Source organism: Stegostoma tigrinum, chromosome 3, assembly GCF_030684315.1.
Source record: "Stegostoma tigrinum isolate sSteTig4 chromosome 3, sSteTig4.hap1, whole genome shotgun sequence".
NCBI lineage: Eukaryota > Metazoa > Chordata > Chondrichthyes > Orectolobiformes > Stegostomatidae > Stegostoma > Stegostoma tigrinum.
In genome coordinates, this window is record NC_081356.1 from 60046203 (window position 1) to 60065418 (window position 19216).

The following is a 19216-nucleotide window of genomic DNA, read 5'->3' on the forward strand; positions in this document are numbered from 1 at the left end:
GTTTAAGTAACAGGAGGGAAAACAGTGCCTCATCGAAGGCTGCACCGATGATGTTACCCGGCAAGGTAATGAAACGTCTGCAGAACAACGAACAAGCTCAGCGAGCCAATCAATTACAACATCCACAACTTGAGCTACAAATCTACTCTAAAACCTTAGAATCATAGGGTATCGTTCCCACTGAGTAATGTCAAGCTCAATTGAAAGGTCACAGACTCCGCAAACTTGCTCAAAGCATCTTGGAATGTCACAATGAAAGAGACAGCAATGATGCTCTTATTAGATCTATTCACAATAGGTCTTTCCAAAATAAAATGTTCATACTGTTTACAGTTAGATATCTTTTAATTGACTTTAAAAATATTCTCTAACTTTACCTCAAATGTGATCTAACCTTTCTTTTTAACTGTACAACTGGCTTTGCCTTAACACAATCCATTAATTCATATGGAACTGTTTTCGAAAGTTTAAGAATTCAGCATCATTAAACTGGTAAGTAGCTTACATACTTGTGAAAAAGATTTATGCAGCAATCAATGAGAAGCGGACTCTTCACTGGTAAGCTTGAAGTATTGAAAGAATTCTTCAGAAATGCAGGACAAGCTGTTAAAATATCTGTGGGAGTTGTGTACAATATTCCTGTATATTAAAAAAACAAATTCTGAACATCATTGAAGCCTCATTTCTAATATTGAATTTCAATACATTAGTGTAAAGAAGGATGAAAATTGGCCTGCATGCATTGTTTTCAATGTTGCGGTGTAGAACAGATACAACACTTATAAATATAGCATTGCACTAAATCCTTTAAATGTTACTACTAAATTTGCAAATTGTTTTTAAAAAAACCAAGCAACCATTTGAAAAATAATCCATGAATGTCCTTCTGAGGGGGTCAAACCATTGTTTAAACATCCTTTGAAAAATTCTTGTGAAGAACTGGATGATAAGCATCAGACAGCAGTTGCAGATAAATTGCAGTAGATAAATTAGGGTGGGACAAAACAGATGAGCATGACAACGCATGACAGCAGACTTCCACGTATGAGTATCTAAATACATCAAAAGCTGTTCAAAATTTGTTTCTTATGGAGTAGTACAGGTGGCAGGATTGCTTTGCTTCTGATTTTTCACTAGCCATAATAGCCTACAAAGTGGTTTCCACCAACAGTCATGTTTATATTAAAATAAATTACAGAAGACAATGAGACAAGTGGTCATACATTATTCTGAATTAAATGCACAAATTATCGACCTTCTAATGAAGCAGCTGGCACGAGTGCACCACTTTTTAGGGACCAGATAACAGGGCATAACCAATTTCCACTTCAGTAGATTAGAAAATCTCTAGATGTATGACAGATTTGCAGAACATTATACCCATAACTAAAAATGTCAGAATCTTGTTTTTAGTCTCTTAATAATTTTCAAATTTGAGTATTACTTTTTCACATTTTCCCTTTAGCAGAGACTGACAAAAAGTCCTAAGGGCTGTAAATTTTCAATTATTAGCACAAAGCCACCAGATTTTCAGTGTAGAATGGAATTTATTTCCTAGAATCAATTGATTAAATAAACACATTTACCGTGTATCTATTTAGAAATAACAAACCACTGTCCTTTCTAAAATAAAACTTCCATATTTATTGCTGTGGAACAGCAAACAGCAAAACTAAATGTTCACAGTAAGCAGAGATAATGGGAACTGCAGATGCTGGAGAATTCCAAGATAAAATGTGAGGCTGGATGAACACAGCAGGCCAAGCAGCATCTCAGGAGCACAAAAGCTTTTGTGCTCCTGAGATGCTGCTTGGCCTGCTGTGTTCACAGTAAGCAGCAAGTTTGTTATTGGAAAGAACATTAGCTACAGACAAAAGCTGCTAATACTGGATATTCTTCACAGAATTTTGTACTTTGACAGACAGAATGAAAAGTTGTGAGCTTCCAATATGCAAAGCCCTGTGCCTGCCAAACTAACATCAAAAGCTTATAACTGATCAATTAAAGCAAATGACAAGTCAGAAAGTAAGAAAAAATGGCTGGCAAAAATACATTGGAACTGGATGAAAATGTATCAAAACTCCAAGACATCATTACTTCCCCCAAAAAAAGTTCACAGATTTCATATGGTTTAAGTATATTTATCCATGTAATCAATTCAAAATGGGCACGGAAAAGTTGAGTTCCAATTTTTCACCAATCCCAGAGACAGAGCACATGACTGACGAAAAATATCTTTTTTAGCTATTAGCAACTTACTGAGCTACAGTACTCTGCTGTCTGGCTTTTCCTAGCAGCAAAGTGTGGGTAGCCCACAAATGAAAGGATGGGAAAAGAAATACAGATGTGGAGACTCCATTCAAAGCACTGCCACTCCTCTTACATTTTTCCCATCCTGCCCAGTAAGTGTTCGAGCAGCAAAGTTCCACATCAATTCAATAAGTCAGCTTTGTTGATTCTTTATCTCATTTTGATCTTTGCTGGTCCTTTCTTCATAAAGATAAAGTCCTTGCTATACCATCATGCTACCATTTTGAGTTCCAACCACTCTTTGAATACATCATAGAATTGTAGAGCTGTACAGCATGGAAACAGACCCTTTGGACCAACTCATCCATGCTGACCAGATATCCTGAATTAATCTAGTCACTTGCCAGCATTTGGCTCACATCACTCTAAACCCTACATATTCATATACCTATCCAGATGCCTTTTAAATGTTGTAATTGTACCAGCCTCCACCACATCCTCTGGCAGCTCATCCCACACATGCACCACCCTCTGTGAAAAAGTTACCCCTTAGGTCTCTTTTAAATCTTTCCCCACTCATCTTAAACCTATTCCCTCCAGTTTTGGACTCTGCTACCCTGGGGAAAAGACCTTGGCTATTCTCCCTATCCATCCTCCACATGATTTTATAAACTTCTATAAGGTCAACATTCAGCCTCAATGCTCCAGGGAAAATAGCCTCACTCTATAGCTCAAACCCGCCAACCCTGGTAACATCCTTGAAAACCTTTTCTGAATCCTTTCAAGCTTCACAAGACCCGTCCTATAGCAGGGAGGTCAGAACTGAACACAGTATTCAGAAAGGGGCCTAAAATTATGGTAAATATTTCATCTGCCATAAATATAATGACCATTCCAGTATCTCTTCTGTCTCAATTTCTACCCAATGCATGTTTTCTACTGCCTCAATTTCTACCAATATTTTGTAAGAATCTTCTTCTTTATCAAAAGAAGCTATTCTTGCTCAGAGCTGTTCACTCTCTGCCTCTTATTGCTGCAGTCTTGAGTCCTTGCTCACTGTGAGGATTCAGGCAAGAGAAATAGGAGAAGGAGGAAATGGGAGGTATTGTGGCAAATTGGTTCCATGAGAGTGGAGTTGGCATTCAGGCAGATCTATAGTGGAAGGGTCAGCAATATGAAGTCAGCCAGTAGGAAAGACAATGAACTGGACGATTAAAGAACCAGAGAGGCAGTAATCAGGAGATTTGGTGACTAGAGCTCAGTAGAAAGAGTTAGCACATTTCTTTTAAATTCTTAAACTTATTTTAGAAGTTATTTCATTACAAACATAGGAATTTATCAATGTTAAAATACATTAACTTAGACTATAATGTTTGCATGTCTTTTTGTGAAGAAGGTCGCATGTAATAACTTAAATTTTTATGTGTGTTAAAATAGGAAAATTCTGACTTGTTTAATGTTGTTTCATGTAATATTGTACATTTCAGGAATGCAACAACAATGTTAACTGAGAAATCACTCACTGAAACTTTATTGAAAATGGCGCACACACCCTGAGGGCTGCTGCATTTCCTGCCTCTTTCATTTGGTTAAGCATCTACTATCCCAAACTCTCACTGACTCGAGGGTCACCATTTCTCAGAACATTCAATCCAGGAAATGATCATCTTTCCTGATGCTATGCACTAACTCCAGCTGCTCCTCAAGCTCATTGTGGATAGGCTAAAGCAGCTGGAGACAGATCTGACATACTTGGCCCCTAAGACAGTGATATATTCTGAAGTTCCACACAGTGCAAGAATTGCAAGCAACAAGTCTCAGATGCTCAAACATTATGAGGTTGTTTACTTGCTCGCTGAACTGGCTTGTTTTTGTTCAGACGTTTCGTCATGATGCTAGGTGACATCATCAGTGGAGCCTGATGACATTAGGGTTCATCTGCAAGGACAACATACAAAAATTACTCTGCCTCACCACACACTTCGTCTTTAATGGTCAAATATGCAAACAGATCAATGGTACACCAATGAGGTCACTCATCTCAACACTCATTGCAGAAGCAGTCATGCAAAGACCAGAACACAGTACCCTCCCCTACATCATACTTAAACTGTGGATCTGGTACGTAGACAACACATGTGTCATCATTAAACACAACAAATTAGAAGAGACCCACCACTTCATCAACAGTGTATTCACAGGGATTAAATTCACAAGGGAAGAAGAAACCAACAATAGTCTTCTGTTTCTGGATGTAAAGGTAGAAGGACTGACAAACAGTAAGTTCCAAACCTCAGTATACCGAAAAGCAACCCATACGGATTAAATCCACAACTCCCATAATCATCACCCCAACATCCACAAGCAAATATGCATTAGGACACTATTTAAATGGGCCAGGACACACTGCAACACTCTAGAATTACACCGGGAAGAAGACTTATATAAGATCCTCGCCTTAAATGGATATCCCCGCAACTTCATCTACAGATGCCTACATAACAGACAACAACAGGAGGACACTGTATGACCTAACACACTTACCACACTCCCCTACATCAGGAATACATTGGAACAGACAACAAGACTCCTGAGACCACTAGGAGTCATGGTGGCCCACAAACCCACAGCCACTCTACGACAAATACTTGCAAGGATTAAAGACCCCATTCCCACAAATATACAGAATGAACGTGGTTTACAAAATATCATGCAATGACTGCCACAAACATTTTCTTGGACAGACAGGAAGGAAACTAGCCATCAGAATACACAAACATCAGCTAGCAGCAGAACAGCATGATGAACTCTCCTTAATATGTGTACGTTCAGACAATGAAGGCCATCAGTTTAACTGGGACACAGTAACCTTGGCAGCCCAAGCCAACTGTAAACATGCACGGGAATTCCTAGAGGCATGGTTCTCCACCCATACGTCAATCAACAAACATATAGAATTGGACCCCATATATAAACCCATACAGATCAAAACCGGAAATGAGACTACTCACCATAATGGACCGCACAGTATAAATTCCAAGTGGAGTATAATAACATCGCTTCATCGGAGGTTCCACTGATGATGTCACCTAGCACGGTGATGAAACATCTGAACAAAAACAAGCCAGCTCGGCGAGCATGTCAACAACCTCATCCACAACCCAAGCGACAGATATTTGCCAATGCTCATATATTATGTTAAAAAAAAGCCTCTGATGCCTCTTCAACAAACTAATTAGTAACCTGCTTTCATCTCTTCATTTTAATATATAAATTCAAAATCTGCTGCAATAAATATTACTTCACGTACTGTTATGCTAATCACTTAAAACTCTAATTTCCCAGTACCTTACTTACAAATGCTGTAGCTTAAAAAAAATGGAAAAACACTCAGCAACTATTTACTTACATTCTTCCCTCAGATTTAGATTTATTTTCATATACTGTAGTTTCAATCTTTAAACTATTGCCTCAATGTTCTTGCTTTTACCCCAGTCTCTGGTCTTGCTTTTTACATGGCCTCTATTGCCTTCCTGTTCCTTATACTGCCTCCATTCTATGTTCCCACTCATTACAGCATCACCATTGAGGTTCTGCTCTTCACAATGTAGCCATTTTATGTTCCTGTTCATTATGCTATCACTGCTTTGTGTTCCAGTTCTTCATACTACCTACATTTGGTGTTCCAGCTCTTCTTATGGTCTCTATCTGTGTTCTTGTACTTTACGGTTGTTTCCCTGTGTAAGTCCTAGTAACGGTTTTATTTAATTTGAAATATTATTCATTCATTTATGAAATGTTGAATCATTCCAGACTTTGTATCCAATCAAGTTTTTTTAGCCAACAACCTCGCCAATGTAAAAACACATTGCAATTTCAGTGGCCACTAGTGTGTTCGTCAGGGCATCCTTTACAATCACATGTTTGGGACATTATATCCTCGCTGAATGTTTTAAGCAAGGCTAGATAAATTTTTGAACAGTAAAGGAGTTAAGGGTTATGGTGAGTGGGCGGGTAAGTGGCGTTGAGTCTCAAAAAGATCAGCCATGATCTTATTAAATGGCGGGGCAGCTTGAGGGGCCAGATGGCCTACTCCTGCTCCTAGTTCTTATGTTCTTATGTTTGTAAGCAGCTGCCTTAAACAATGTTACTAGATGCTTAAAAGCTTTTAACAGTCACTGAGATTTCTCCAGGAGTTGGAGGAGTCAGCTCCACCTAGGCCTATTTCCAGAAGGAAGCCAGATGAGACTTATGGTAATAAGAAGGAGGGCAGACAAGTTTCAGACCCTGGTCACCAGATTCTGCAGCAGGCACAGAGCCACATCCATCAAGTTCCCAACATCACCATCCAAATTTTACACTGTCATTGCTCTTTGCATTCATGCTCTTCACTTTGGATTACACAAAGCGAAGACCCTAGCACTGACCATGCATAACTCCATTGGACACAATATGCCAACTGGAAAATGACAATTTATTCCTAATCTCTGCATTCAATCCAATAAATAATGTTCTGCTCCCAACTCTATGATCCTTCATCTTGCAAATTAACTTCTTTTCACAGAATCACAGAATCCCTACAGTGTGGAAGCAGGACTTTCGCCCCAACAAGTCCACCTCGAAAACCTCAAAGCATTCCACCTGGACACACCCCACTATAACCCACCTAATCTACACAGCCCTGAACACCATGGGCAATTTAGCATTGGCCAATCCAGCTAGCATGCACATCTCTGGACTGTGGGAGGAAACCTGAGCACCCGGAGGAAACCCATGCAGACACAGGGAAAATGTGCAAACTCCACACAGGCCGTCGCTTGAGTGTTTCCCTGGCACTGTGAGGCAGCAGTGCTAACTACTGATCCACGTTGCTGCCCACATCTTTTCAAATACAGCTGGAAATACAAGTATACTTGAATAAAAGGCTTCCATTTTGTTCACCCAATGCTCAAGCAACTGAAATAAATTTGGAAAGTACAATTTCTGCTTCATAAACTAATGTGTACTTTGTCTGATCGTAACAAAATTTGCTGAATGCACTGCTAAGAGTTTAATAACAGATTCCAGCATTTTCATGACAACTGACGTTGGACAACCCGGTCTGTAGTTCCTAGTTTTATCTCTTACGTCATTTTTGCAAAGCAGAGTTGCATTTGTCAACATCTAATTCATTAGTACCATTCCAGAAACCAAGGAATTTTACAAAATCCTAACTGGTGCATTATCTTTCCAGCTAGTTCTTTTAAAATTCTTGGATGCAGGTCATCTGCTCCTACGGATTTGTTGACATTAAGTTACTTATATTTCTCTGATCCATTTCATTGCTGATTTTATTTGTCTTGCATTTCACACTCTTGTTAACTGTTTTCTTAACTTTTATTTTTTGACACACAATATGGACCTTCTATTTTAAAGACACACAGCATGTGAAGCAAATATTTGTGGAGACACAAATAGTTAACATGAGTCCAGTTTGTCTTCTTCAGAACCCAAACCAGCGTTCTGGTTAACTTTTTCTCTCTCCACAGATGCTGGCAGAGGTGCTGAGCATCTCCAGCACTTTGCTTTTATGTTAGATTCCTAGTATCTGCAGTACTTTGCTCATTGAAGTCTCCTTTCATACCAATGTAGTTGGCTTTGTATAACTTTAAAATTCTTGTGCATGACTGAATTATATTGCTTCCAAATTTAATATCAAATTCAAATAGGTTACGATTGCTTTATTTTGAAATGATTAATCAAACCTGCTTCATTGTTATAAATGGTAGGTATTATTGCTGCTTGGTTTGATTATGTACTACTCCAGGAAACTATTGTGACATCATTTCATAAACTCATCTTCCAGTCTACCTTCGCGAATTTAATTTGTTGAGTACACGTGAAGATTAAAGTTGCTTTATTAAGGTTGAAGAGACAACATAAAGCAGGATGATAAAATGTGAGGCTGGGTGAACACAGCAGGCCAAGCAGCATCTCAGGAGCACAAAAGCTGACGTTTCGGGCCTAGACCCTTCATCAGAGAGGGGGATGGGGAGAGGGAACTGGAATAAATAGGGAGAGAGGGGGAGGCGGACCGAAGATAGAGAGTAAAGAAGATAGGTGGAGAGAGTGTAGGTGGGGAGGTAGGGAGGGGATAGGTCAATCCAGGGAAGGCGCCGCCTCTTGCTCCCCAGAGGAGCTCGAACAGTTCATCCACTTCACCAACACCTTCCACCCCAACCTTCAGTTCACCTGGGCCATGTCCAGCACATCCCTCACCTTCCTGGACCTCTCAGTCTCCATCTCAGGCAACCAGCTTGTAACTGATGTCCATTTCAAGCCCACCGACTCCCACAGCTACCTAGAATACACCTCCTCCCACCCACCCTCCTGCAAAAATTCCATCCCCTATTCCCAATTCCTCCGCCTCCGCCGCATCTGCTCCCACGATAAGACATTCCACTCCCGCACATCCCAGATGTCCAAGTTCTTTAAGGACCGCAACTTTCCCCCCACGGTGATCGAGAACGCCCTTGACCGCGTCTCCCGCATTTCCCGCGACACATCCCTCACACCCTGCCCCCGCCACAACCGCCCCAAGAGGATCCCCCTCGTTCTCACACACCACCCTACCAACCTCCGGATACAACGCATTATCCTCCGACACTTCCGCCATTTACAATCCGACCCCACCACCCAAGACATTTTTCCATCCCCTCCCCTGTCTGCTTTCCGGAGAGACCACTCTCTCCGTGACTCCCTTATTCGCTCCACACTGCCCTCCAACCCCACCACACCCGGCACCTTCCCCTGCAACCGCAGGAAATGCTACACTTGTCCCCACACCTCCTCCCTCACCCCTATCCCAGGCCCCAAGATGACATTCCACATCAAGCAGAGGTTCACCTGCACATCTGCCAATGTGGTATACTGCATCCACTGCACCCGGTGCGGCTTCCTCTACATTGGGGAAACCAAGCGGAGGCTTGGGGACCGCTTTGCAGAACACCTCCGCTCAGTTCGCGACAAACAACTGCACCTCCCAGTCGCAAACCATTTCCACTCCCCCTCCCATTCTCTTGATGACATGTCCATCATGGGCCTCCTGCAGTGCCACAATGATGCCACCCGAAGGTTGCAGGAACAGCAACTCACATTCCGCCTGGGAACCCTGCAGCCATATGGTATCAATGTGGACTTCACCAGTTTCAAAATCTCCCCTTCCCCCACTGCATCCCTAAACCAGCCCAGTTCATCCCCTCCCCCCACTGCACCACACAACCAGCCCAGCTCTTCCCCCCAACCCACTGCATCCCAAAACCAGTCCAACCTGTCTCTGCCTCCCTAACCGGTTCTTCCTCTCACCCATCCCTTCCTCCCACCCCAAGCCGCACCCCCAGCTACCTACTAACCTCATCCCACCTCCTTGACCTGTCCGTCTTCCCTGGACTGACCTATCCCCTCCCTACCTCCCCACCTATACTCTCTCCACCTATCTTCTTTACTCTCCATCTTCGGTCCGCCTCCCCCTCTCTCCCTATTTATTCCAGTTCCCTCTCCCCATCCCCCTCTCTGATGAAGGGTCTAGGCCCGAAACGTCAGCTTTTGTGCTCCTGAGATGCTGCTTGGCCTGCTGTGTTCATCCAGCCTCACATTTTATTATCTTGGATTCTCCAGCATCTGCAGTTCCCATTATCTCTGATAAAGCAGGATGAGGCTGTTTTTACACACAGTAGCCACAATGAAAAGTTGTTGCTTACCTCATTCACTTAGGTTCATTTCTTCATGGCAATGTTATCAATTAATTTATAATTTATCAATTATCAATTATCAATTAAGTAATTTGGGGCACAAAATATCGCTAGATTAAATGGACACCATATGTTCAACTAACAGTGGTCCCCATTCATTGCCCTTCAGCAGAAAATTATGTATATGAGAAATAATGTGAAATTTATACCTGCAATGCAGGCGGTCATGAAGCTGGCAACAGTACCAGCGATGAGAGCCCGAATACTGACGCTTGCTATGTCATGCAGTCTTTCTGGAGCCAAAGATGCTATCAAGAAATCAAATTGATAAACATAGAAATCAATAAACAAAAGAATTGATAAACATATAAATTTATGCAGTTGAGATATGTATATATACTGTAATTAATGTTAATTAAACCTGTCTGAGATTGTTCTCAGTGGCTGCCAATACTTGTTGTAAAAAGGTGTCTGGTAAAATATTTATCAATACATTCTAACTCTGAATGCATGTTACAACTTGGTAGACCAGTAGTCACCATTCTGAATGGGTGGTAACAAACTCCTCCTAATCAGTAAGTCGACACTGCTGTGAAACAAGGAAAGAATCAGAGAATATTTGTAGCATTTTCCCTGGAACTTTGGTCATTGAGAGTTGGAAACACAAGACCTAGCAAAGGAAATGCTTTTCGGCCATATGGACGTAGTGCCCAGTCCAGAGTGAATTTTGCAGAAGTATTGCTCAAATTCATGTGGAGATTGTTTCAGAAAGGGCACGAGTGTTATTTTGATGGCCCTCCCATAAAATCCAAGTTATGTAGTGGAGCTACTGCTGATGATTTCTCAACTGTTTTTATCTGCTACTAATAGACAGGCAGTTCTCACTACAGTAGAGGAGTCAGGTGATGATGACTGCTCTAAACATTAGAGCTTTTTGTTGACTTGGAGTAGGTTTTGGAATATTGAGGTGGCATAATTGATGCTGTAATGAAGCATCTCATCAATGCTGGATCTCAAGGTAAAGGAAGGTTAAAACATTCTAGTCTCTCCTTAAATGGGAGATGGAATATTAAGTTGACAGAACTTTTGCTTTGGTAATGATGACAGCCAAATTTTGTGTAAGTAGAATTGAAGGACTGAGAGGCACTTGCAACTCTGATGCAGAGAGAGGAACTCATCCAAAAACTGTAGATCTGTCAACTTAATTTCAGCAATACAAATGTTGGAGGTTCAGATTGTCCATCTAACCTGTATTTTATACTGAAAAAAGTTAGTAGTTGATTAGTAATGAGCTGAATAGCCATTGTCAGGTAGACTGCAAATACTATGGGGCTAGCACACAGACTAGCTCAATACCAATCCAGATTTCAAAGTAATCAGATATCCCACTCATTAAGTTACATTCCTATTTCTTGAAGTAAAATGTAGGATTGTAAAGTTTCTTGGATATCAAAACTATTGGAACACATTTCAAAAAACTTCACAATTTAGTGAATCAAATGCATTCATCAATGTAAGCAAAACAATAAAATGTTTCTCATGATGTTTTAGACATTTTTCTTAGAATTTTCCTACAACAGAGATTACTTTGGAGGATCATTTGGAAGGCTTAAAGTCACACTGTTCCTCCAAGAGCATTTCCTCATCCACAGGAAGTAGGCAGTTTGGGAGAATGTGTCTCATTACTAAACATATGGACTCTGTCCAGTGTGATCATTCGTAAGCAATCAGGAATGGATATTGGGCACAACGCGGATTTTTTTCCCCGAAGAGCAGAAATTTGAAGGCTAGCTGTCCCATCGACTACTACACAGATTAACATTGCTAACACTAGTTGCAACAAGAATCTTAACACGGATCATCTGATATGTTCATCTCAAATACTTGCTACCTTTATCAAATGACTCATTAGAAATTGTAGTTTCAGTAAACGAAACAATATAACTGGCAACTGAGAAATGCATTTGAGCAATTCATGCATTTCACACTTCACTGCTTTCTCTCTACAAGTTGAAAAATATATTTGTGGTTTTTTTGAGAAGATTTGTAGCTTGGGTTGTGAATGAGGTTGTAGACTTGCTTGCTGAGCCAGTGTTTGACTGCAGATGTTTCATCGCCCTGCTAGGTAACATTAACAGTGCACCTCTGGTGAAGCATTGGTGTTCTGTCCTGCTTGCTATTTATATGCCCCGGTTTGCTGGGGTAGTTGGCATCACTTCTGGTTCTGTTTTTCAGTGGCTTGCATATCGGGTCCAGTTCGACAAGTTTGTTGATGGAGTTCCAGTTGGAATGCCAGGCCTCCAGAAATTCCCTGACATGTCTCTGTTTGGCTTGTGCTATTACGGATGTGTTGTCCCAGTCAAATTTGTGTCCTTCTTTGTGCATGTGTATTGAGACCAGTGAGAATTGATCGTATCTCTTGGTGACCCATATACAAAACCATAGAGATCAAAACTGGTAATGACACTACTCACCATAACAGACCAAACAGTATAAATTCCTAGTGGAGTGGAAGAACACCACCTCATCAGAGGTTCCACTAATGATGTCACCTAGTATGGTGACAAAATGTCTGAATGAGAATAAGCCACCTGGGCGAGCAAAACAACAACCTCACCCTAAGCTATGTCAAGCTTAGGAGGCCCCAAAAAATGTATTATTCTAACAGAAAGGACAATGAACATCGAAATAGCAAAGCTTTATATTTGCATATATACATAGGTAAGGGTATAATGAGAACTTTATCAGCTAAAGAGTGAATTTTGTCCTAATCTTCCTAAACCTGGGTATGGTTTCTTATTATCTAAGGGATTGTGAATGGAATTAAACATTGAACAATCAAAAAGCATCTTTATTTCTGACCTTATAACAGAGGTAAGATTATTAACGATTCAAGCAGAAGAAAGCTGGCCTAGAAATAAAGAACTCCTGTAGCAATGTCCATAGGCTAAGATAGTGAGCATCCAACAAACACAGTCATCTTCATTTGTTAGGTATGACTTTAGCCACAGAGGGAGGTTTTCCATTAGCTTCAATGACATAGGTTGGTAAGGGCTCCTCCTTGATACCATATTCAGTAAAATGTTTTCTTGATGTCAAGTGCCATCACTCTCCCTTTACTTCTGGAATACGGTTAATGCCAATGTTTGTGCATAGTAATAAGGTTAAATACCAAACCACCCTGCTGGAACACTCAACTGAGCCTCAGTGAGCAGGTTACGGATGAGTCACAGTCAGTTGACAGCACTGCACAGAACACCTTTAATCACTGCATTGATGATTGATGATTGATGATAGGCTGACAGGACAGTAATTGAACAAAATAACAATAATAACAAAATGAATTTGTGGACAGAACACACTTGGGTAATTTTTCACATTGTTGGGAGGATGCCAATGTTGTAGCTTTACTGGAACAGTTTGTCAAGAAAAGCAGCTAGTTCTGGAGCACGTATCTTCAGCCTTACTTCTAGGATATTGTCAAGACCCATGGTATTCTCCACATCCAACATTCTCAGATATTTCTCGTAATTTTGAAGAAGCTTCGAAATTCTTACCTTAGTACTACAAACAAGTACATACAAACCATGCTGAAAGCAGTAACAACAGCGGGCAAATTATAAAGACAGAAACAAAGTCTGTTGGAAAAGTAAGGGATTTAGAAACTTGACAACAGAAAGTAGAACAAGTGAAATTCATAATATTGGGAAGCAAAGTATTGTTGAATTCTGAAACTGTGTGGAATTAAGGGGCTTCTAAAAAGTGAAGAAATAGGAAAAAGCTTTATAATGATCATGGTGCAAAAATGAATATCAGTATATGGATATATTTTCAAACTAGACATTCCTTGTTGCTGTCTTCTTTAAATACATATCATAAGTCACATGTCTGTCAGTAATTTAAGTTCTATGCCAGGTAAATTCACATAATTTACCTCATAGCCTCATACTTCAGAATGGGATGTCTGCTCTAAAAATATCGATTGGAATTGATTTGTTCAAACACTATCTCTAATTTTATAGCCTATTAGATTTAAAGGACTTATATTTTTACGATAAACGTTAACACCAAGTAAAAAGCTTACACAGTCCTCCTATAACAATGCCAATAGAACCAAAATTAGCAAATCCACAGAGGGCATATGTAGCAATAGCTTCGGAACGGGCCTAGGAAAAAGCCAGAGTAAAGAAATTGAATATGTGATTATTCAGAAAAATTTCTGATCCTGTACTTGAATTTACTGATACAAAATAAAATTGATTTGAGTTTGCAAAATTGAACTAACATTTTGAGGAAAAGATCTAAAACTAAAAGAGAGAAGTAAAAAAAATTGTTGAGTTCATTGGCTCATGTTTTATACAAGTATTATAAACGCAATGCCAAATGGTCTTCGGTTAGAAGCAGTAATTCAGCCACACATGGCTGGCTGTCTCAGCATTTTAGCTTAGTATTACCCTCCTGCATTTTTTCACAACACAGCACATTGTTTCGATTTAAATAATTGTCCAAGGCTCTTTAGAATACGCAAACTTATCCGTGCTCCATCATAATTCAGCCAGTCCATTCAATACCCAGAGTACTCACTGTGCGAATATTTTTTCTTTGCTTCATATATGTTTCATTTGCAAAACACTTTATAACCCTGCCCTTTGATTCCCAATCTGTTTACAAGTGAGAAAAGTTTCTCCATGATCACTTCTGTCTTTGACAGTGTTTATCAAATCTCCTCTTGGCCTTCTCCTCTCCAAGACTAGCTGTTCCATTTTTCCAACTTTTCCTCATAAATGAAGTGTCTCATTCCTGGGATAATGGGAACTGCAGATGCTGGAGATTCCAAGATAATAAAATGTGAGGCTGGATGAACACAGCAGGCCAAGCAGCATCTCAGGAGCACAAAAGGTCTCATTCCTGGGACCATTCTCTTAACCTCTACTGCACTCTCTCCAATATATTCATGTTCTTTCATTCTTTCTATACTGTCACACCCAGAATATGTACATAGCAATCCAGATTATGTCTAATGTGAGTCTTTTATAAGTTTATCATAATGTCCTTGCTCTTGCTGTTTATTTATAAAGCCGAGAAAACAGCCACCGTTAATAATTTATGTGCATATATCTTGGGGTTTCTCTGCTCCTGCACACTATTTAGAATAGTACACTTAATTTTGTACTGTCTCCGCACATATGTTGAAAGTGCATCACCTCACACTTTTTCTGCATTGAAGTTCATCCGCCATGTATCCACCCATTCCAACAAATTGACTCTGACCTTTATCAAGTCTACACTTTCTTCTTCACCATTTACAATTCTCCCAAGTTGAAGGTTATCCTAAAACTTTGAAACAGTCCCCTACACCAAGATTATTTACATATATCAGGAAAACAAGGGCCCCAATCCCAGCCCCTTGGGCCCACCACTATAAACTTCCTTCCAGCTTGTAAAATGCTCATTAACTGTTACTCTCTGTTTCCCATGCCTCAACCAATTTTGTATTCATATTTCTACGCCTCTGCTGTATACTACCAAATCACACACTTCTGGAAGTCTGTGTATGCCACATTAACAGCACTAGCATTCCAACCATCTGTTAGCTCCTCAAAAAACCCCAGTAAGTTAGACAGACATAAATTCCCCTGAATAAATCCACACTGATTCTTCTGAATCAATCCATATTTCTCCATGTTATATTAATTCTATCCAGTATACTTGTTTCTAAAAGCTTCTACACCATCAACATCAAACAGACTGGTCTATACTTGTTGGATGAATCTTACAGTATTTTTGAACAAAGTAATAATGTTTAACATTCTCCAATCCTCTAGCAGTACCTCCCCCAAGTCCAAGGAAGATTGCAAGTTAATTGCCAATGCCTTTGCAATTTCTACTCACTTCCTTCAGTATCCTTTCATGCATCTCGTATGGTTAGTGCCTTATCCAGCTTATCCGACACCTCCTCCTTATCAATTCTAAACCCTCCAGTGACAGAGTTTCCTCCTCTGTCACCATGGTTTGGGCATCTGCCTTGGAATTAAGGACGAATGCAAAGCAATCATTTAACATCTCAGTCATGTCCCAAGTCTCTCAGTATAAATCCCTCTTATTGGTCCATCAACAGTCCTACTCCTCCTTTTACACTTGATGTGCTTATAGAAGACTTGGGGATCTCCTAAGTAAGTTGACAACATTTCTTCATAATCCCTCTTTGCTTCTCACTTCTGAATCTTTTGCACTCAGCTTCATTGTCAAATGTATTTACTACCTGTCAGCTGTCATAAGTACAATTTTTCCCCATTAACTTAATTTATATCTCCTTTGTCATCCAAGGACCTTGGATCCTATCTTACCTTTCACTTTTGAGGAAATATACCTTGACTGCACCCAAATATCATCTTTTTTTAATAGCAGACCATTGTTCAGCTACCGTTTATACTCCTGACCTTTCATTCTAGTCTATGGGGCCCAACTCTGTTCTTGCCCCATTGAGGTCTGCTCTCTGACAGTCGACTATTTTTACGCCGGTTTGACCAAAGTCATTTCCTACCATAATCCTAAAACTTTAGACAGAATATTACTCTCTCCCACATATTCCCCTATTGTCACTTGATGAGGCCCACCTTATTCGCAAGAAACAGGTCCAGCAGTGCATCACTTCATGTTGGACTAGACTAATACAGCTGAGGGAAATTCTCCTGAACATAATCTCAGAGCACTTAGCCCTCACTATCTCATGGTCAATATATGAGTAATTAGCTTCCACTACTGTAACTATTGAATGATATTTACACCTCTCTGTAACTGCCTTGAAAATTTGATTGAACAAATCTTTCCTAGCAAACAGCGATCTATATATTACAGCAAGCGATTAATTTCATTCTCCTTATGCCTTAGGTATACCTATATTGATTCTATTCTTAAACACTCTAATGCTTGCTTCTTCCTCCTGGACTGTAAGGCCCTCCTTAGCCACCTGTTGACACTAACACTCCTTATTTTATTCCGTTTCCTCCAGAAATATTGAACACATAGATCTGCTCTTCCCTAAGCCAGGTCTCCATTTCCACCATAACATCATAATCCCTCAAACAATCTGTGCTTGTAACACTCCAGTCTTATTAACCAATATATGCATGATTGTACAGAATAATGTATTGGTCATATTATTGTGACTAATTACCCTTTGTTTGCCTTGATAGCAGTCCCATATTATTGCACAACTGGAACCCAGCTAGACTTTCATCCACCATTACGATGCACACTGATCCTGGCCTGAATTTTCATCCTTGGATTTATTCCAGTTCATTCATAACTTGTTAATAAACTGACAATTAATTCAGAAATAAGACCTTGAGCATTTCATAATTCGATCCTAGTTAACTCAAACAGGTCTTGTATGATCAACAAGAGTAGCATCCTATTGAATAGTTAATTAAAATATATATGATGCTATTTGTTTAAGTATAATATCACAGAAAAAATTAAAATTTACTTACTGATAAATACTGCTTCAGACCATCAACATACTCAAGGTTTCCTTCAATTCTTTTGGCAATCAGGCTAGATAACTTTTCATAAGCTACAAATTCATTGAAGAAAGTTTTCATTCCAAGGAGCTCGCCAACCATAAAGCTGTCATTCCAGTCTATTCCCATTATGAAGGCAAGTGGCATGAAGACATAGGAACAAATTAGCTGAAAGAAACATCACATGACATTGAATCAAAAACTTTAGTCCATTCTCACAGATATTTCCATCTTCTATTGCTTCTGTTCATCTGATGCAACATTCCATACTAAGGCTTTTGATGCCTTCCTTTTACCTTACATGAAGATTTCCTCCACCATGATTGACAGAGCCCTTGACAATGTCCAATCCATTTCACATCAGTGCTCAAAATATACAGGACTGCCGATGAATCAATCGTTGAATGTCCACTTGCAGCCATGATTGCCACTTGTGTAGCAAGTTGGGGAGTGTTGCTTTTTCATCATGGCAAGTCATGCAAAGGACAACATGTAGGCTGCCAGAAGTATGGAAGAGGCATGGAGGGTTCAAGGGGATGGGGGAAAATTGGGTACCTGAAAGGAAGATGAGGGGAGACAAGGAGGGAGAGGAATGGAGGATGAAGGGGAAGGGTTAGAGGAAAGACAGACAGACTGCAGAGTTGGGTGATGTTGAAAAAAAACAAAAACTGCAAGGGAGGAGGAGAGCATGGAAGTGGCAAGGGAGATGGGAAAAACAGAGGCTACCAATGACGATCTGTTGGATGGGGGTGAATACAAAGAAAAGACAGCAATTTCAAAACTGGCAATAATAGATCACTCACCTAACTAGAACTTGAAATTACTGAGGTAATAAATTATGTGTCAATGAATGCAGACACTCTGGCTTAAGGTATGCAGATGTTCAGCTGCTATGTGGAGAAAAGTACGGTGCACATCTGCAGTTAGTGCTGCGTCAATTGTTAAATTTAATCTGATATTGAGACCAAAGATGCATAAAAAGAATAGTAACTGCATGGTTAAAATATTTCAGCATTGTGACTATGCAAAAGAAACACATGAGCTCTAACACTAGGGTGATGGCTTTTTTATGCTTAGAACTCTACGTCAGTTATTTTTGGAAGGCAAATTTCGCTAACTTATATTTGTTGTCTTCATACCAATTTAAATACAGTGGTATCAAAGAAATCAGCACATTTCTCGTGTGTTGCAGCATAAGACCATAAGACATAGGAGTGGAAGTAAGGCCATTCGGCCCATCAAGTCCACTCCGCCATTTAAATCATGGCTGATGGGCATTTCAACACGACTTCCCTGCACTCTCCCCGTAGCCCTTGATTCCTTTTGAGATCAAGAATTTGTCGATCTCTGCCTTGAAGGCATCCAACGTCCCGGCCTCCACTGCACTCTGCAGCAATGAATTCCACAAGCCCACCACTCTCTGGCTGAAGAAATGTCGTCTCATTTCAGTTTTAAATTTACCCCCTCTAATTTTAAGGCTATGCCCATGGGTCCTAGTCTCCCCACCTAACGGAAACAACTTCCTAGCGTCCACCCTTTCTAAACCATACATTATCTTGTAAGTTTCTATTAGATCTCCCATCAACCTTCTAAACTCTAATAAGTACAATCCCAGGATCCTTAGCCGTTCATCATACGTTAAACCTACCATTCCAGGGATCATCCATGTGAATCTCCACTGGACACAGTCCAGGGCTAGTGTGTCCTTCCTGA

At 40.1% G+C, this 19216-nt stretch overlaps 1 protein-coding gene across 1 annotated transcript in view; it reads right to left on the reverse strand.

The window, feature by feature from the left end:
* Positions 1-484: 484 nt before the first annotated feature.
* The window catches only part of LOC125450724 (solute carrier family 28 member 3-like), a 156809-nt gene continuing 138077 nt past the window's right edge, over positions 485-19216 (reverse strand). Inside the window, exons 11-14 of the mRNA XM_059645012.1 lie at positions 17474-17671; positions 14065-14146; positions 10190-10288; positions 485-639 (exon numbers count right to left, since the gene is read on the reverse strand). Of these exons, the coding sequence (XP_059500995.1) occupies positions 485-639; positions 10190-10288; positions 14065-14146; positions 17474-17671 (534 nt within the window). The remainder of the gene's footprint in view (positions 640-10189; positions 10289-14064; positions 14147-17473; positions 17672-19216) is intronic.